The sequence below is a fragment of the Scyliorhinus canicula genome, chromosome 15, assembly GCF_902713615.1.
Source record: "Scyliorhinus canicula chromosome 15, sScyCan1.1, whole genome shotgun sequence".
Lineage (NCBI taxonomy): Eukaryota > Metazoa > Chordata > Chondrichthyes > Carcharhiniformes > Scyliorhinidae > Scyliorhinus > Scyliorhinus canicula.
Genome location: NC_052160.1, coordinates 914,854 through 930,565, shown reverse-complemented (window position 1 = coordinate 930,565; position 15,712 = coordinate 914,854). Strand labels below are relative to the sequence as shown.

At 41.4% G+C, this 15,712-nt stretch overlaps 1 protein-coding gene across 1 annotated transcript in view; it reads left to right on the top strand.

Moving 5' to 3' along the window:
- The window catches only part of vps35l (VPS35 endosomal protein sorting factor like), a 131,988-nt gene that overhangs the window by 49,283 nt on the left and 66,993 nt on the right, over positions 1 to 15,712 (top strand). Inside the window, 7 exon segments of the mRNA XM_038820076.1 lie at positions 4,578 to 4,700; positions 5,132 to 5,178; positions 5,293 to 5,404; positions 6,789 to 6,905; positions 8,449 to 8,502; positions 8,593 to 8,673; positions 13,619 to 13,681. Of these exon segments, the coding sequence (XP_038676004.1) occupies positions 4,578 to 4,700; positions 5,132 to 5,178; positions 5,293 to 5,404; positions 6,789 to 6,905; positions 8,449 to 8,502; positions 8,593 to 8,673; positions 13,619 to 13,681 (597 nt within the window).

Below are 15,712 nucleotides of genomic sequence, written 5' to 3'. Positions count from 1 at the left end.
TGGTCACTGGATAGACATATGGATGAAAATGGAATAGTGTAGGTCAGATAGGCTTCAGATGGTTTCACGGGTCGGCGCGACATCGAGGGCCGAAGGGCCCGTACTGCGCTGTAGTGTTCTATGTTCAATCCATCCCCATAATCATCATAAGAGGGCATCTTGACAAATACATGAATAGGATGGGAATAGAGGGATACGGGCCCCGGAAGTGTAGTAGATTTTAGTTTAGACGGGCAGCATGGTCGGCGCAGGCATGGAGGGCCGAAGGGCCTGTTCCTTTGCTGTACTTTTCTTTGTTTGTTTATAACTGAAGTTTATCATCCCTGGAACCATTCTTGTGAACCTCTTCTGTGCTCTCTCCAATGTGTTCACATCCTTCCTATAGTGTGGAGCCCAGAACTCTTCACAATATTCCAGCTGAGGACTAACTAGTGTCTTGTATAAGTTCAGCATAACCTCCTTGCTCTTGTACTCTCTGCCCTTGTTAATAAAGTCCAGGATACTGTATGCTCTCTCCATCTGTGCTGCCACCTTCAATGATCTCTGCACAAATACAACCAGGTTCCCATACTCCTCCAACCCTTTAACAATTTTGCCCCTTATTTTATAATGTCTCTCCATGTTCTTCCTACTAAAATGCATCACCTCTCACGTCTCCGCATTGAACTTTATCTGTCCACTCCATCAACTTGTTTACTTTTTTGAAGTTCTACACTGTCCTTCTCATGGTTTGCAATGCTTCCACGTTTTGTATCATCCACAACTTTGTAATGTGCCCTGCACACCCAGATCTAGATCATTTAATATACATCAGAAAAAGCAAGGTTCCCAATACCAACCCCTGGGGAACTCCACTGCAAACCTTCCGACTCAGCTAATTGTGTATGCATGTCGTTCCTGTTCCTTTTATTCCATCAGCTATAACATTTGTCATAAGTCTGTTGTGTGGTGCTGTATTGAATGCCTTTCGAAAATCCATGTGCACATCAATCCTTTCTGTTACCTCTTTTTAAAAAACTCAAGCAAGTTAATTAAACATGATTTTCCCCTTTAGAAATCCATGCTGGCTTATCCTAATAAACCCAGTTTCTTCTGTGTCTAATTCTCCTCTGAATAATTGTTTCTAGAAACTTGCTGAAGTTAAACTTCGATTAAAGGCAGAGGAGGCAAAGAGGGAAGCCTTTCGATGATTCCTCACCTGGATGTAACAGACATGAAAACTTTTAAATTCCAATTCTAGTCATATATCCATAGAATCCTTACAGTGCAAAAGGAGGCCATTTGGCCCATCGAGTCTGCACCGAGCCTCCATAAGAGCACCCTACCTAGACCCACTCCCCACCCTATCCCCATAACCTCACTTAACCTGCACATCTTTGAGCACTCGGGCAATTTAGCACGGCCAATCCATTGAACCTGCACATCTTTCGATATGCATTACCTTCTGGTTATATATCTGTCTTTTCTAAATTGATTTTACACCTTTGGCCTTTTAGCACAGTGTGGACCACATTCACTCTGAAGAAAGTTTTCCTGTTGTTACTTTCAATCAGGTTTATCTTTAATTTTAAGATTGGGTTCCCTTCTTCTGGATTCTGCTACTCGAGGGAGAGTTATTTCCTGTCTATGTTTATCAGTTGCTCTTGTTATTGTTAATGGATCATTGTTTAACCTCCTCTGCCTTAAGGGGTTTCATGTCCTGTCTAGTCTTTCGTCGTTGCTGTGTAGTTATCTCAGCTATTATCCAGTTGAGTCATCTTTAAGCCCGTGTTTCTCACCAAAATAGGGCACCCAAAATTGAACACTTTACAAATGCAGTCTGTTCGGAGAGCGAAGGTAGTTTTAATGGATTTATATTTGTGCTGGTAAACATTAGAAGTGTTTTCATTTAATGTTTCTGTGCCTGGAAGGGTAAACCTATATTAGATTCCTGTTGGACAAAGGTGTTTGTATGTGTGGGGTTGATAAAATCCCAACTGTGTTTCTATTGTGCTTAGAGAGGACTATGGCGTGGAAAATAAATTAACGGCATAAGCATGTGGGTGTTGCTTAGCAACTGGGACCTTTGTAAGGTAGAGAAGGTGGTAAGGTATGGACGGCAGGGTAGCATAGTGGTTAGCACTGTTGCTTCACAATGCCAGGGACCTGTGTTCGATTTCCGGCTTGGGTCACTGTTTGCGTGGAGTCTGCACGTTCTCCCGTGTCTGCGTGGATTTCCTCCGGTTTCCTCCCGCGAGTCCCGAAAGACATGCTTGTTAGGTGAATTGGACATTCTGAATTCTCCCCCTGTGTACCCGAACAGGCGACTAGAGGATTTTCACAGTAACTTAATGTAAGCCAATGAAATGAAAATGAATGAAAATCGCTTATTGTCACGAGTAGGCTTCAATGAAGTCACTGTGAAAAGCCCCTAGTCGCCACATTCCGGCGCCTGTTTGGGGAGGCTGTTACGGGAATTGAACTGTGCTGTGCTGGCCTGCTTGGTCTGCTTTCAAAGCCAGCGATTTAGCCCTGTGCTAAACAGCCCCTAATTGTGACACTAATAAAGTTATTATTATAAGCTTTTAGGTTTTAGTTCAACTAATTTGTCTGCAGTTGGAGATAGCTGGTGTGAGAGAAGGCAGCTCTCACAGCTCTGCTAGAAGCAGTTGGTTTTAGAAGGCTAAGTAGGAAACAACTCTCTCAGCTTTGCTAGAAGCTGTACCATGGAATAATGGTTAAGAAAACAAGTGCAGAGATTTGAAGAGCAGCTGGTTAAGGAAGGTAGATAAACTAGGAGGTTAAAGGTATGAGAATCAAGCACTGTTCAGTAAAGACGAGCTGAGGAGAACGCGAAGACCCCAGAAGATATCTGAAGTGATTGAGATTTGTGAGATTTTACTACAGCTTGTGGAACGTGAGTTGAAATAATTGTGGAAATCGGTGGCTGGATCTCAAGAGTTTGTGTAAAAGCAATTAAGTCAAGAAAATCTGAAATGGGGTGGTGTAAAATCCTGGACCTGGACTCTGATAAAAGTGGAGCGGAGTCTTTAGAAGTGTAATTTGGCAAACCTGGTCTGGAATTCAGAATGCAATCCGCTAAGGGAAAGCACAATTATGAGAAAAGATTTGAAAGTGTGTTAGGAGCGGAGCTTGGAAACATGGCAGTCATCTTGGCCCGGGGGGGGGGGGGGGGGGGGGGGGATTCTGAGAAGACATCCACAAATAGTCACTTGGGCCCAGAGTGGAGAGTGTGTTTGCCCACAGTCATCTTGTGTGCTTAGAAGGGACTTTGTGTTAATGAGACCATTGTAGATCAAGATGTGCTTTCTAATCCGTGTTTATCCTAAAACTGTGTAATTATTAAGCTAAGGGAGGAGTAAAGGCGCATTGTATCATCATCTAAATTTTTCATGTTTAATAATGTTTCCTGTTAAAACTAGTTAGCAGCCCAGTAAAAGTTATGATCTTTTGAGCCAGGGTTCCATTCTGGGATCTTCCTGTCAAGTTATAACATCACTGGATTGTAACAAGTCTGATTAGTGTCCTCTTATAAATGCAGTCAACACCCCTATTTGCGGGGATTTCATTCCTGCAAATTCTCCCCAAGTGTGTGATGGTGAACTTTGGACTTGTGCGTGTGCAGGGAATTTCTCCATGGGAATGATGTGGGAAAGCTGAGAGTTTAACATTTCTAAATTGCAGGTGATTAGGTTTTGGGGCTGTGAACCACGATTATGTGCACCACTACATTTGCGTGGGTAAACCCATCGCAATAGAGGAGGTTATGAATCATGGGAGTTGACTGCATTACGGGAGTTGACTGCATTACGGGAGTTGACTGCATTACGGGAGTTGACTGCATTACGGGAGTTCAAAGAATAAAGAACAAAGAAAAGTACAGCTCAGGAACAGGCCCTTCGGCCCTCCAATCCCGTGCTGACCATGCTGCCCGTCTAAACTAAAATCTTCTACACTTCCTGGGTCCATAGCCCTCTATTCCCATCCTATTCATGTATTTGTCAAGATGCCCCTTAAATGTCACTATCGTTCCTGCTTATACCACCTCCTCTGGCAGCGAGTTCCAGGCACCCACTACCCTCTGTGTAAAAAAAAAAAAAACTTGCCTTGTACATCTCCTCTAAACCTTGTCCCTTACACCGTAAACCTATGTCCCCTAGTAATTAACCCCTCTACCCTGGGGAAAAGCCTCTGACTATCCACTCTGTCTATGCCCCTCATAATTTTGTTGACCTCTATCAGGTCGCCCCTCAACCTCCGTCGTTCCAGTGAGATCAAACCGAGTTTATTTAACTGCTCCTCAGAGCTATTGCTGGAGTTGACTGGAATAGAGGAGGTTGTGAATCACGGGAGTTGACTGTAATACATTCTTGCTTTTCTTTCACTCTTGTGAAGCCCACCATCCCTTTAGAAACTTAAATTGAAATCACTAAATCTTTTTGTCCATATGCCTTCAGGTTGCTTCCCAATTTATTCTGTATTCTAGAGGCACAGTCCGGGTATGCTGATAGTCTTGTTAATTGACAAAGTCTGCGAACTATAATTCACTGTTAACCATTGTTTTATATTCAATACAGATTCATGGCGAAACAGTTCAGAACCAGCTTGCTGTGCAGCGGGTAGAAATTCCAGTGTATCTCACACTGTACACTCCCGCTATAGACTGGATTCTTCAATGTATTGCGTACAGAGCACCAGAGGTTCATTTTAATTTTCTTTACTTTAAAATTCTAGTAGAATTGTTTTTAGATTTAAGAGTATGTTGAACACTGTGCGGTTATGCTATGGAACCAAGTTGAATTACTCACTGCAAATCTGGGATTCCTTTTTTGCTCAACTGTGGATGAACTTTTATCTTTGATATAACTTTTACCCATGCTGCAGTCTTAGTACATGGTTCTCAAAGTGAACAGCTTGTTTATTTTAGTCAGAATAAATCTGCTATCGAACAGTCCAAAATATGCCTATTTTGTAGGCATATTGACTTCATAAACCAATGCGATTTTCTCATTTCTAATGATTACTGAATTATAAACATTAAAAATGACTAGAATTAAATTATTTGATCATGTATCATATTTTATTCAGAAATAAGCTGATTAAAGATTGAAAATGTTATGACTGTTTACAGGTTTTACTTACAGAAATGATGGACAGGTGCAAGAAACTTGGAAATAAGTAAGTGAGCTAGAATTGTTCTTGACATGTCTCATGTCACTGTGCAAAATATTTCTAGAAGACCGTGCTTGCCTCCTGACTCTGTGTGTTGATCTTTTTCACAATTTCTAATAGTGCTTTGCTGTTGAACTCAGTAATGTCAGCATTCAGGCCAGAATTCATTGCAACAAGATCGATGGATTTCATTGGCATGATAAAGGACTGTGAGGAGTCTGGCTTTCCCAAGGTAGATCAATATTTAATACCAGAGATTGTGATGTATATCCATATTCCAGAACTTGTCATCTTGCATTTCGGATGTTAAAGAGAGATTCTGACTGTCTGTTGTGTGCCGTGCTGTGAAGCAGAGAAAGGGGTTTCTCTGTTGTCTTGGCCAGTTTCCTTCTCTTGGGCAGCTTCATGAGAACAGATTAAACTGTTATTAATCTCATTGGTTGCCAAGCTTCCGCAATCCCAGTTCTCACTTTGGAAGTAATTTTTGTGAAACTATTTGAAATGTTTCATAAATACGCGATGAGAAGTATAAGGTTTTTTTTCTCGTTGTCGTGTGACATTAATGATTGATAGGCTGTGGACGTTAGCCTCAGTTTGAAAGGAATGGTCTAATTTTAGTTAAATGGTTAATGCTAAAAGGTACCCTCACTAAATCATCATAAACCAAATGATCTGCTCATTGCCTCTTGAAATGAACCACTGGTTTGTTTTATTTAGGGGCTGGTTTAGCTCACCAGGCTAAATCGCTGGCTTTTAAAGCAGACCAAGCAGGCCAGCAGCACGGTTCGATTCCCGTACCAGCCTCCCCGGACAGGCGCCGGAATGTGGCGACTAGGGGCTTTTCACAGTAACTTCATTGAAGCCTACTCGTGACAATAAGCGATTTTCATTTTCATTTTCATTTCATTTCATTTCATTTCATTTTCATTTATGCCTTTATTAACCTGCACTACTAGTCTTATTAATTTGTGTATCTGTGCCCTCGAATCCTCTAGCTGCTGTACCCTTCTTAATAACCAAATAACATGTAGCCTCCTTATCCTTTTATACTAAAATTCACAGTTGACTATATGAAATTCATCTTTCAATTACTATCTAATTCTGCAAGTTTGTTAATGTCTTGTATTCTGAACAAATCTTCCTCCATGTGAACTATACTCTCCCCTCCAATTTGATGTCATTGGCAAATTGTTAGTGGGGCTATGCTGTGTATGGTTTTGGCAAATTGTTAGTGGGGCTATGCTGTGTATGGTTTTGGCAAATTGTTAGTGGGGCTATGCTGTGTATGGTTTTGGCAAATTGTTAGTGAGACAATGCTGTGTATGGTTTTGGCAAATTGTTAGTGGGACTATGCTGTGTATGGTTTTGGCAAATTGTTAGTGGGACTATGCTGTGTATGGTTTTTACCCTGTACTCGTGACTATGCTTCAAAAGTATTTCATTCACAGTAAGTTGCTTTAAGACTTCCTGATGTGTTGAAAGGTGCTATATAATTGTGTGTTTCTATTTTCAGGCCACTTAAAGTCCTTAAAGTTTAAACTTTTTTGTGTTGCACTACAGTATGATAGCATTTTATTTACTGAGATCCCATTGCTTTTGATCTCTTTGTACTGTAGCATCTTCTTTTCCAATCCCTGGGGTTGAACTTGATTTTGGCTGATCCTCCTGAGAATGACAGGCTGCAGATTCTCAATGAAGCCTGGAAGGTTCTTACCAAACTGAAGATACCCCAGGCAGTAGTGCATGGGTTTAGGTAAGAAAACCCGGATCTGATCCTGAGCAATTAACAGATGAGTTTGTACTCAAGTCGGTGAGCTGTTCAGAAGTATCTCTAGAGAAATGTGAAATTTGAATTCCATTGGACCTGTGTAAGATGTGGTATATTTGGGTATAGGTGACATGCATTTCTGTTTTTTTAGAACCTGCCAGGCTAAGTGTACGGCTGTCTATAAGTATCGTTACTGTGCATTCTGCAGTTTGAATTGAAGTTCATGTAACACTACCGATAGTCTTAAAACTGCTTGTTGATCCCCTCTCCCCCCCACCCATTATTATTAATGATCTGCTGTTTTCCGAAGCTGCCTTTAAACTGAATTGCAAACATTGCAAGATGCCAGAATTTGATAAAAGAAAAGGAAATATTTTCAAGTTGGTATCAACAAACTTCATTCCAGCTGAATGCATATAAAGTTCATGACTCTCTTCACCCAAGTACAGTAAATTACCTAACTGTTACAGAAAGCTTCATGAAGATTTCCTACTTTCTGCTATAATGCGCAAAACCCTCAGCATGTGCAAAGTGGTTTTTTGCTTTATACTTAAAGTTGGTCTCTAACCTTTCTGAATCAGACAAACCTGTATCTTCTGCTTTATATTGTTCATCAGATGGCTATTGGAGGAAGCATCTGCTGTTTGTAGTGTTAGTTGTGATTAATTGCAAATTGTAGTTATTAACAACATCAAACACTTGCATTTGTATCATACTTATGTTTTATACCAAAGTGCTTCACGAGTGTCGTCAAACAATCATATAGTGAGTCATATATAGCGATATTGGGACAGGTGATCAAAAGCTTGGTCAAAGAGGCAGGTTTTAAAGATCTTGAAGAGTGGGAGGTAATTCCAGAGCTTGGAGCAAGGTAGTTGAAGGCACAACTGCCTGTTGAGTGATGAAAATCACCATTGCACAAGAAGCCAGAATTGAAGGAGCCTCAGCTATTTACAATCTATATTAATGATGGGTGAAGAGACAGAGAGTGATGTATCTAGTTTGCTGAGATACCAAGCTGGGTGGAAAGGTAAGCTGTGGGGAGGACACAGAGAACCTGCAAAGAGATAGAGACGGGTTAAGTGATTGGACAACAAGATGGCAGATGGAATAAATGTAGGAAAGTGTTTATTGGCTGTAACAGTAGAAAGCAGAATATATTTGAAACTTGTAAACGTTGAAGATCAAAGAGATTTGGGTGTGCTCGTATAAGGAACTCCACGGGTGTGCAGCAAGTATTTAGGAAGGCAAATGGTCTGTTGACCTTGATGGCAAGGGGATTGGAGTACAGGAATGAAGTCCAGTGTTTCGGTGAGACCACATCTAGAATTTGTGCAGTTTCCATCTCCACATTAAAGAAATGGTAAACTTGTATTGGAAGCAGCACGGAGAATGTTCACTAGATGGTCCCTGGATGAGGGGGTTGTCCTATGATAAACCTTCTGATGCAATTTAGTGTTACTGTAGTTTTTTATTTGAAATTAATATTCTACTGTTCTGTTATTTAGGATTACGTTAACTGTGCCGAGGTTTGGATAGAATACACATGCAGACATTTCACAGTGAGTAGGATTTTATACAACACTGCCAGACGTTTTCAATCCTGTATTTTTTGGGCAAAAATACTAATGCAGAAAATTCTAACTTGACAGAAACGAGAAGTCAACACGGTATTATCAGATATCATTAAGCATTTAACTCCGGACCGAGCTTTTGAAGATGCTTATCCACAGGTAATGTACCACAAATTGTGAAAAAAAACCTAGAAAAGGTAAAATCCTATCATTCTTTTCTTTCTTGAGATATGTTATTCTATTGTCCCATAATTCTCATCCTTGACTCTTGTTATGTCACAGTACTCATTTTAATCTACAAATGTAGGTAAAGCATGGTGTTTAAACTAGATTCAAGCTGAAATAGTCCCAAACCTTCTCTGCTAGTAAAACTTCTGAACTTTTGATAAACGTAAATAGAAAACATCTGTGCGTTGTTATTTTTAAAAAAATTTAAAGTGCCCAAGTCTTTTCCAATTGAGGGGCAATTTAGCGTGGCCAATCCACCTACCCTGCACATCTTTGGGTTGTGGTGGCGCGTGTCGCGTCTTTTCGTCCGACGTCACTTCGTCCAACGACACTTCGTCCACGTCTTTTGGTCCAACGTCTTTTTGTCCGCCCGTCTTTTGGTCCAACGTCACTTCGTCCAATTATCCAATTACAAATTAACTCCGTATAAAACCATTTAATTGATAAAATGCAAGTACAATACAGCAAGTGAATTTAATTGCTAAAATTCAAGTAATTGATAAAATGCAAGTAAAATGCAAGTTGAAAAATGCAGTTTAAAAAGTTAAAAAATCTAAAAATGCAGTTAAAAGTTTACTAATTACTTAAAATTCCCGAAATTACTTAAAATTGATGTAAATTGTAAATTCCCGAAATTCCCTAAAAGTTAATAATACCTGCAATGTATGCCCCACATTCTCAAAATGTCTCCATTCTTTGTTTATCTGATGCCTAGTCTTTTTCAGGTTTAAAGCTCTTCGGATATATTGTAGAATATCCCGAAATTACTTAAAATTGATGTAAATTGTAAATTCCCGAAATTCCCTAAAAGTTAATAATACCTGCAATGTATGCCCCACATTCTCGAAATGTCTCCATTCTTTGTTTATCTGATGCCTAGTCTTTTTCAGGTTTAAAGCTCTTCGGATATATTGTAGAATATCCCGAAATTACTTAAATTGATGTAAATTGTAAATTCCCGAAATTCCCTAAAAGTTAGATTTCCAGAACTGTACCCGAGAGAGAATAATGGGGAGAGGACAAGATGATTTGATATTCTACAATTCCGACAGACACAGATATAAGTGGGAGTCTAATTGGATTTAGACAATGAGTGCAGTTCTGAAAGAAGCAGATTTAAACTCGATTTTCGTCGAGTGATTAAAACCTCTGGTTGGCAGTGGGTTCTGACATTACAGGTCTGAAATGATCAAATATTCCATCAGATACAATGGCTCTCATCACGCTGGAGCATACATGGGTGAATATCCTGCAGCTTATCTTAATAATGTCTGGAGATCAAGCAGCACAAATGCAGAACTCAACCTCAAGAGGCGAAATAGGTGGAGAGGATCCTTGAGCAGTAACATTGAAAAACTAAATTAAACTATTTGTAATTGGATAATTGGACGAAGTGACGTTGGACCAAAAGACGGGCGGACAAAAAGACGTTGGACCAAAAGACGTGGACGAAGTGTCGTTGGACGAAATGACGTCGGACGAAAAGACATAGCACCGTGGTGGCGAGACACACACAGACACGGGGAGAATGTGCAAACTCCACACGGACAGTGACCCAGGGCCGGGATCGAACCTGGGACCTCGGCACCGTGAGACAGCAGTGCTAACCACTAGGCCACCGTGCCTCCCTGTGAGGCAGCAGTGCTAATCAACGTGCTGCCCCCGGTGTTTTGTTCGAGGATTATGTCCTCCGAATCCCTGTTGTTTTGTCGGTTACTGTGCAACTGCAGTTCTGCAACAAATCATTACAAGGTAGTAATTAAATGGCTCAGATAATTAAAGCATTTATTTATTTTTCATATTAGTGGGAACTGAGATCAATTCTAGTGCCTCTAACATTTCTCAAGTGACCGAACCGGACACCTACTGGGTCAGATGTTCAGTGGATAAGCTGCCTAAACTATCTTTATTTTGTTCTGAAAAGTATATTTCCATTAATCTGAAATGGTTGGTTTCTAGAAGTGGTTTTCCCCTTTTTGAAAAACCTGATGTACGTGTGCTCTTTCTGTCTGCGTAACCTTATTTATCGTCACAGTTTGTAATGCTTTTGGTCATTTGTCCCATTGCATATTCCTATGTCTATATTTAGAACCTAACCTGTCCATGACACTTGTCAGTGTAATTACAGTTTTCTAGCAGCGGGGTTCCCAATCGTAGAAAATCCATAGAATTCCTACAGTGCAGAAGGAGGTCGTTCGGCCCATCAAGTTTACACCGACCCTCTGAAAGAGCAGCATACCTAGGCCCACTCCCCCACCTTATCCCAGTAACCCCACCTAGCCTACACATCTTTAGACTGTGGGAGGAAACCGGAGCGCACACAGGAAACCCACGGCAGACACTGTATAAAACATACAGTGCAGAAGGAGGCCATTCAGCCCATCGAGTCTTCATCAACCCACATAAGCCCTCACTTCCACCCTATCCCCGTAACCCAGTAACCCCTCCTATCCTTTTTGGTCACTAAGGGCAATTTATCATGGCCAATCCATCTAACCTGCACGTCTTTGGACTGTGGGAGGAAACCGGAGCACCCGGAGGAAACCCACTCAGACACAGGGAGAACGTGCAGACTCCACACAGACAGTGACCCAGCAGGGAATCGAAATTGGGACCCTGGTGCTGTGAAGCCACAGTGCTAACTACTTGTGCCACTGTGCTGCCCTCGTGCAAACTCCACACAGACAGTGACCCGAGGCTGGAATTGAACCCGGATCCCTGGTGCTGTGAGGCAGCAGTGCTAACCACTGTGCCACCAGATTACTACTATTTCAGTTTCTCAATTGTCACTCTTCAAATTGTGGAAGAGATCCTCTCTGCTCTAGCTATAAATGTTGATATTTAGATTTAAAACCAAAATGTTCAATAACAATAAAGACAGATGTATAACTTTAAAATGGGAACTAAATTAGATCTGTGTGTTCGGGTTCAAGTACCGGTTACCCTACATAACCTGAGTCTCTCTCTCCCATGTTGTACTGAATTTTTCTCAGAGAGAGACTAGAAGTTAGCAATATGTTAGTAATTGCTTTAAAATTAGTTCCACTAATCGATCAGCTGCAAATTTGTCCTTTTCAAATACTTTTAAAATTTCTTTCCAGAAATTACTGTTGAATCTACTTGCACCCTCCCAGGGAGTGTTGTTCCAATTAGAGGCAGCAGGGTAGGACAGTGGTTAGCACTGCTGCCTCACAGCGCCAGGGTCCCAGATTCAATTCCGGCCTCGGGTGACTGTGGATTTTACACTTTTTCCCTATGTCTGCGTGGGTTTCCTCCGGGTGCTCCGGTTTGCACCCACAGTCCAAAGATGTGCGGGTTGGGTGGATTGGCCAGGATAAATTGCCCTTAGTGTTGAGGACTGTGAAGGTTACAGGGATAGGGTGGGGGAGTGGGCCTAGGTTGGGTGCTTTTTCAGAGGGTCAGTGCAGACTCAATGGGCTGCATGGCCCCCTGCACTGTAGGGACTCCATGGATAGGCCAAATTGTAGTTGTTTCGCTAATTATTTTAAATCTCTGTCATTTGGTGATCAGCCACTCTGTCAATCAATCACAGAATCACGGAACCAAACAGTGCGGAAGAGGCCCTTCGGCCCATTGAGTCTGTACCGCTGCATGAAAGGCCCTGATCTGCCGATCCTAATCCCATTTGCCAGCACTTGGCACATAGCCTTGAATGTTATGACGTGCCATGTGCTCATCCAGGTACTTTTGGGCAACCTGCCTCTACCACCCTCCCAGGCAGTGCGTTCCAGACTGTCAGCACCTTCTGGGTAAAAATGTCCATAATCCATTGGAAATAGTTTCTCCTTACACTATCAAAACATCATAACATCTGCCCTAGACCTTCTCTGCTTTTAAGGAGAGAAATCACAGCTTCTCTGCCTCTCTAAATAACTGAAATCCCTCATTCTTGATATACTTCCAGTAAATCTGCTCTCCATCCTGTCCCAAGGCCGTGACATCCTCCCTAAAGCTGTGCTCACAGAGTACCCTAGCGTGTACGATTGTAGTAAAATGATTAGAAATAGAGCATTTGATTGTTTCCGTGGTTCCATTTCACTGCCTGCCTCTCACCGCTTGACTGCGATCTGTTCCCTGTAAGACGCTCTATGCTGCTCTTGCTCATGTATTTGCTTTGTTTGGCCCCTTATTCCGCACTGTAACCAATCACTGTCGATGTATCATTTGTCAATGTTCTCTGTTGATTATTTTGTCTACTATGTATGTACAGTGTACATTCCCTCGGCCGCAGAAAAATACTTTTCACTGTACTTCGGTACATGTGACATTAAATCAAATCAAATCAAAAATATGTCAACTCAACCTTAAATATATCCAATGACCCAGCCTCCACTGCTCTCGGGGGAAGAGAATTATTTGGGAGAAGAAATTTCTCCTCGTCTCTAGACCCTTCATTTTCAAATTGTGCCCCGAATTCTAGATTGTTCATCAAGGGAAATGTCCATTCAGCTTCCACCCTGTCCAGCTGCTGCAGAATCTGGTGTTTCAATAAGTTCTAACCAGTGATTTTTAAAGTTTATCATAACCTCCTTACTTTTGTTCTCACTGCATCGATTTTAAAAAGCTATATGCTTAAAAGCTTTAGCAATTTGACTTTCCACCTTTGAAGATGTGAATCTGTGATCTCTCTTCCCACACACTCTTCAAAATTGTGCCATTTAGTTTACGCTGCGTCTTTTCATTCTTCCCGGATGCATCAATTTACACACATTTTTGATTGTGTGTTTTTGAAGCACTTATAAATTTCTGGTCTGAATTTCGCCCATCTGTGCATTTGAAAAAGTGTTCATGGTAAAATGTTAGTTGAATGGTTTTGGTTCGTATGCTTGCTCACTTTATTGATTTTTCTTTTCAGCTACAATCCATTGTAACAAAAGTACTCGATCAGTTCCATGATTTTGCGATTTTATTTTCAATGGTAAGTGTTGGTATTTAATTGTTCTCGTAAATTTTTCATCCTGTGTTTTTTAAAGGTGCACTGATATTAGTTAGTTCCAAATACATGCTTGTTACCACCACGTAGATGGCTATTAATAATACCGGGAAAGGTGAAATGTTTTTGCCAAGCGAGGCAGATAATGATCAGCATAGTCAGGTTTATTTCTTTGTGATCATAGAATCAGAATTTACAGTGCAGAATAAATCACAATTATAGAAATTGTGCAATGTTGCATTGCACAGTGTAATATACATTAACTTGCAATAACAAATAGCCAACAAAACAATGACATACATGAGGGTTTGAACTGTATAACCAGAAAAAATACTCATCCATGATATCACACGTGCAAGGGGTTTGGTGTCAGCCATGACTCAACGGGTCGAATGGCCTCCTGCACTGTATGTTCTATGTCTATGACTCATTGGCAGGACTCTGGCCTGATGTTGGTTATGTTTTTTTTATTATGCAAAAATAAATTAAATGAATAAAATCAATTGTCGTCACTCCACTTGTTTACCTTAGAATTAAGTAAAGCAGCTTATTGATTGTCTTTAAAAAAAAAAAAAAAGTTGATGGAATGTGAGCATCACTGACTAGGCCAGCATTATTGTCCATCCCTAGTCCTTGAGGAGGCGGTATAGAGCCACTGCCATAAGCTGCTGTGGTCCATGTGGTGCAGTACACACAGTGCTCAGGTGAAACCTGAGTTAATGCCCCACTTGCATATAATTTAACAAATGAACAGTTAACACAGTTGTGTGAATGATCTAGAGAAGCTGGGGTGGTATTCCGAAGAGGAAATTTGATCAAGGTGTTGAAAATCATGAAGGGTTTAGATACAATGATTAAAGACAATGGGTTTCCAATGTCTGGAGAGTAGATAGCCAGAGAGGCAAAGGTTTGAGGCAAATTGACAAAAGAACCAGAGGCAGCAATGAGGGAAAAGCATTTTTGTGCAGCAAGTGGTTTGTTTCGGAATGCACTGCCAGAACAAATGATTGATATAGATTCAGCAGTAACTTTCAAAAATGCAATAGATAAATCATTGATTTACTGTGGAGAAGACCATTTGGCCCATCAGGTCTGCACCGGCCCTTGGAAAGAACACCCTACTTAAGCCCACACCTAATAATAATAATATTTATTGTCACGAGTAAGCTTACATTAACACTGCAATGAAGTTACTGTGACAATCCGAGTCGCCACATTCCGGCGCCTGTTCGGGTCCACGGAGGGAGAATTCAGAATGTCCAATTCACCTGACAGCAAGTCTTTCAGGACTTGTGGGAGGAAACTGGAGCACCCGGAGGAGACCCACGCAGACAGGGGGAGAACGTGCAGACTCCGCACGGGCAGTGACCCAAGCCGGGAACTGAACCTGGGACCTTGGCGCTGTGAAGCCACAGTGCTAACCACTGAGCTACCGTGCTGCCCACACTATCCCCATATCCCCACCTAATCTTTTGAACACTAAGGGTAATTTAGCATGGCCAATCCACCTACCTGCACATCTTTCAAATGAGTCATGGCTGCTACCAAACCCTTTCCACGTGTGGTATCTCGTGCTGCCTAACCTGCACGTCCTTCAAATACTTAAAGGAAAACAAATGGGGAAGAGCAGGGAAGTGGATTTTTCTTTGAAAGAGGAAACGCAGACTTGATGGGCTGAATGGCCTGTGCTGTACCAGTCTATGGTTAACAATATTAGAACATTTATACTTACTGTAGATGCTAGAACATGCAGCTACTTGAGTCAAAACATGAATAAATAATTTGCCATCTCTATCAAGCTGCATGAAACAGAAATTAGCCCAATTCTGTGCTGACCCGTTATGGCGCAGACTTGCATAATCCACGTTTCTCGATTGCAGTGGCTTTATTATCCTTTGCCTGACACCTTGGTCCTGAGTAGTATTCATGATGGCGAACATGGTCAAGGTCAGTCACCATGGCAACGGCTAGAATCTTCCTCGACTCTCGCTGGATCAATTTGCACACTCATCTGGG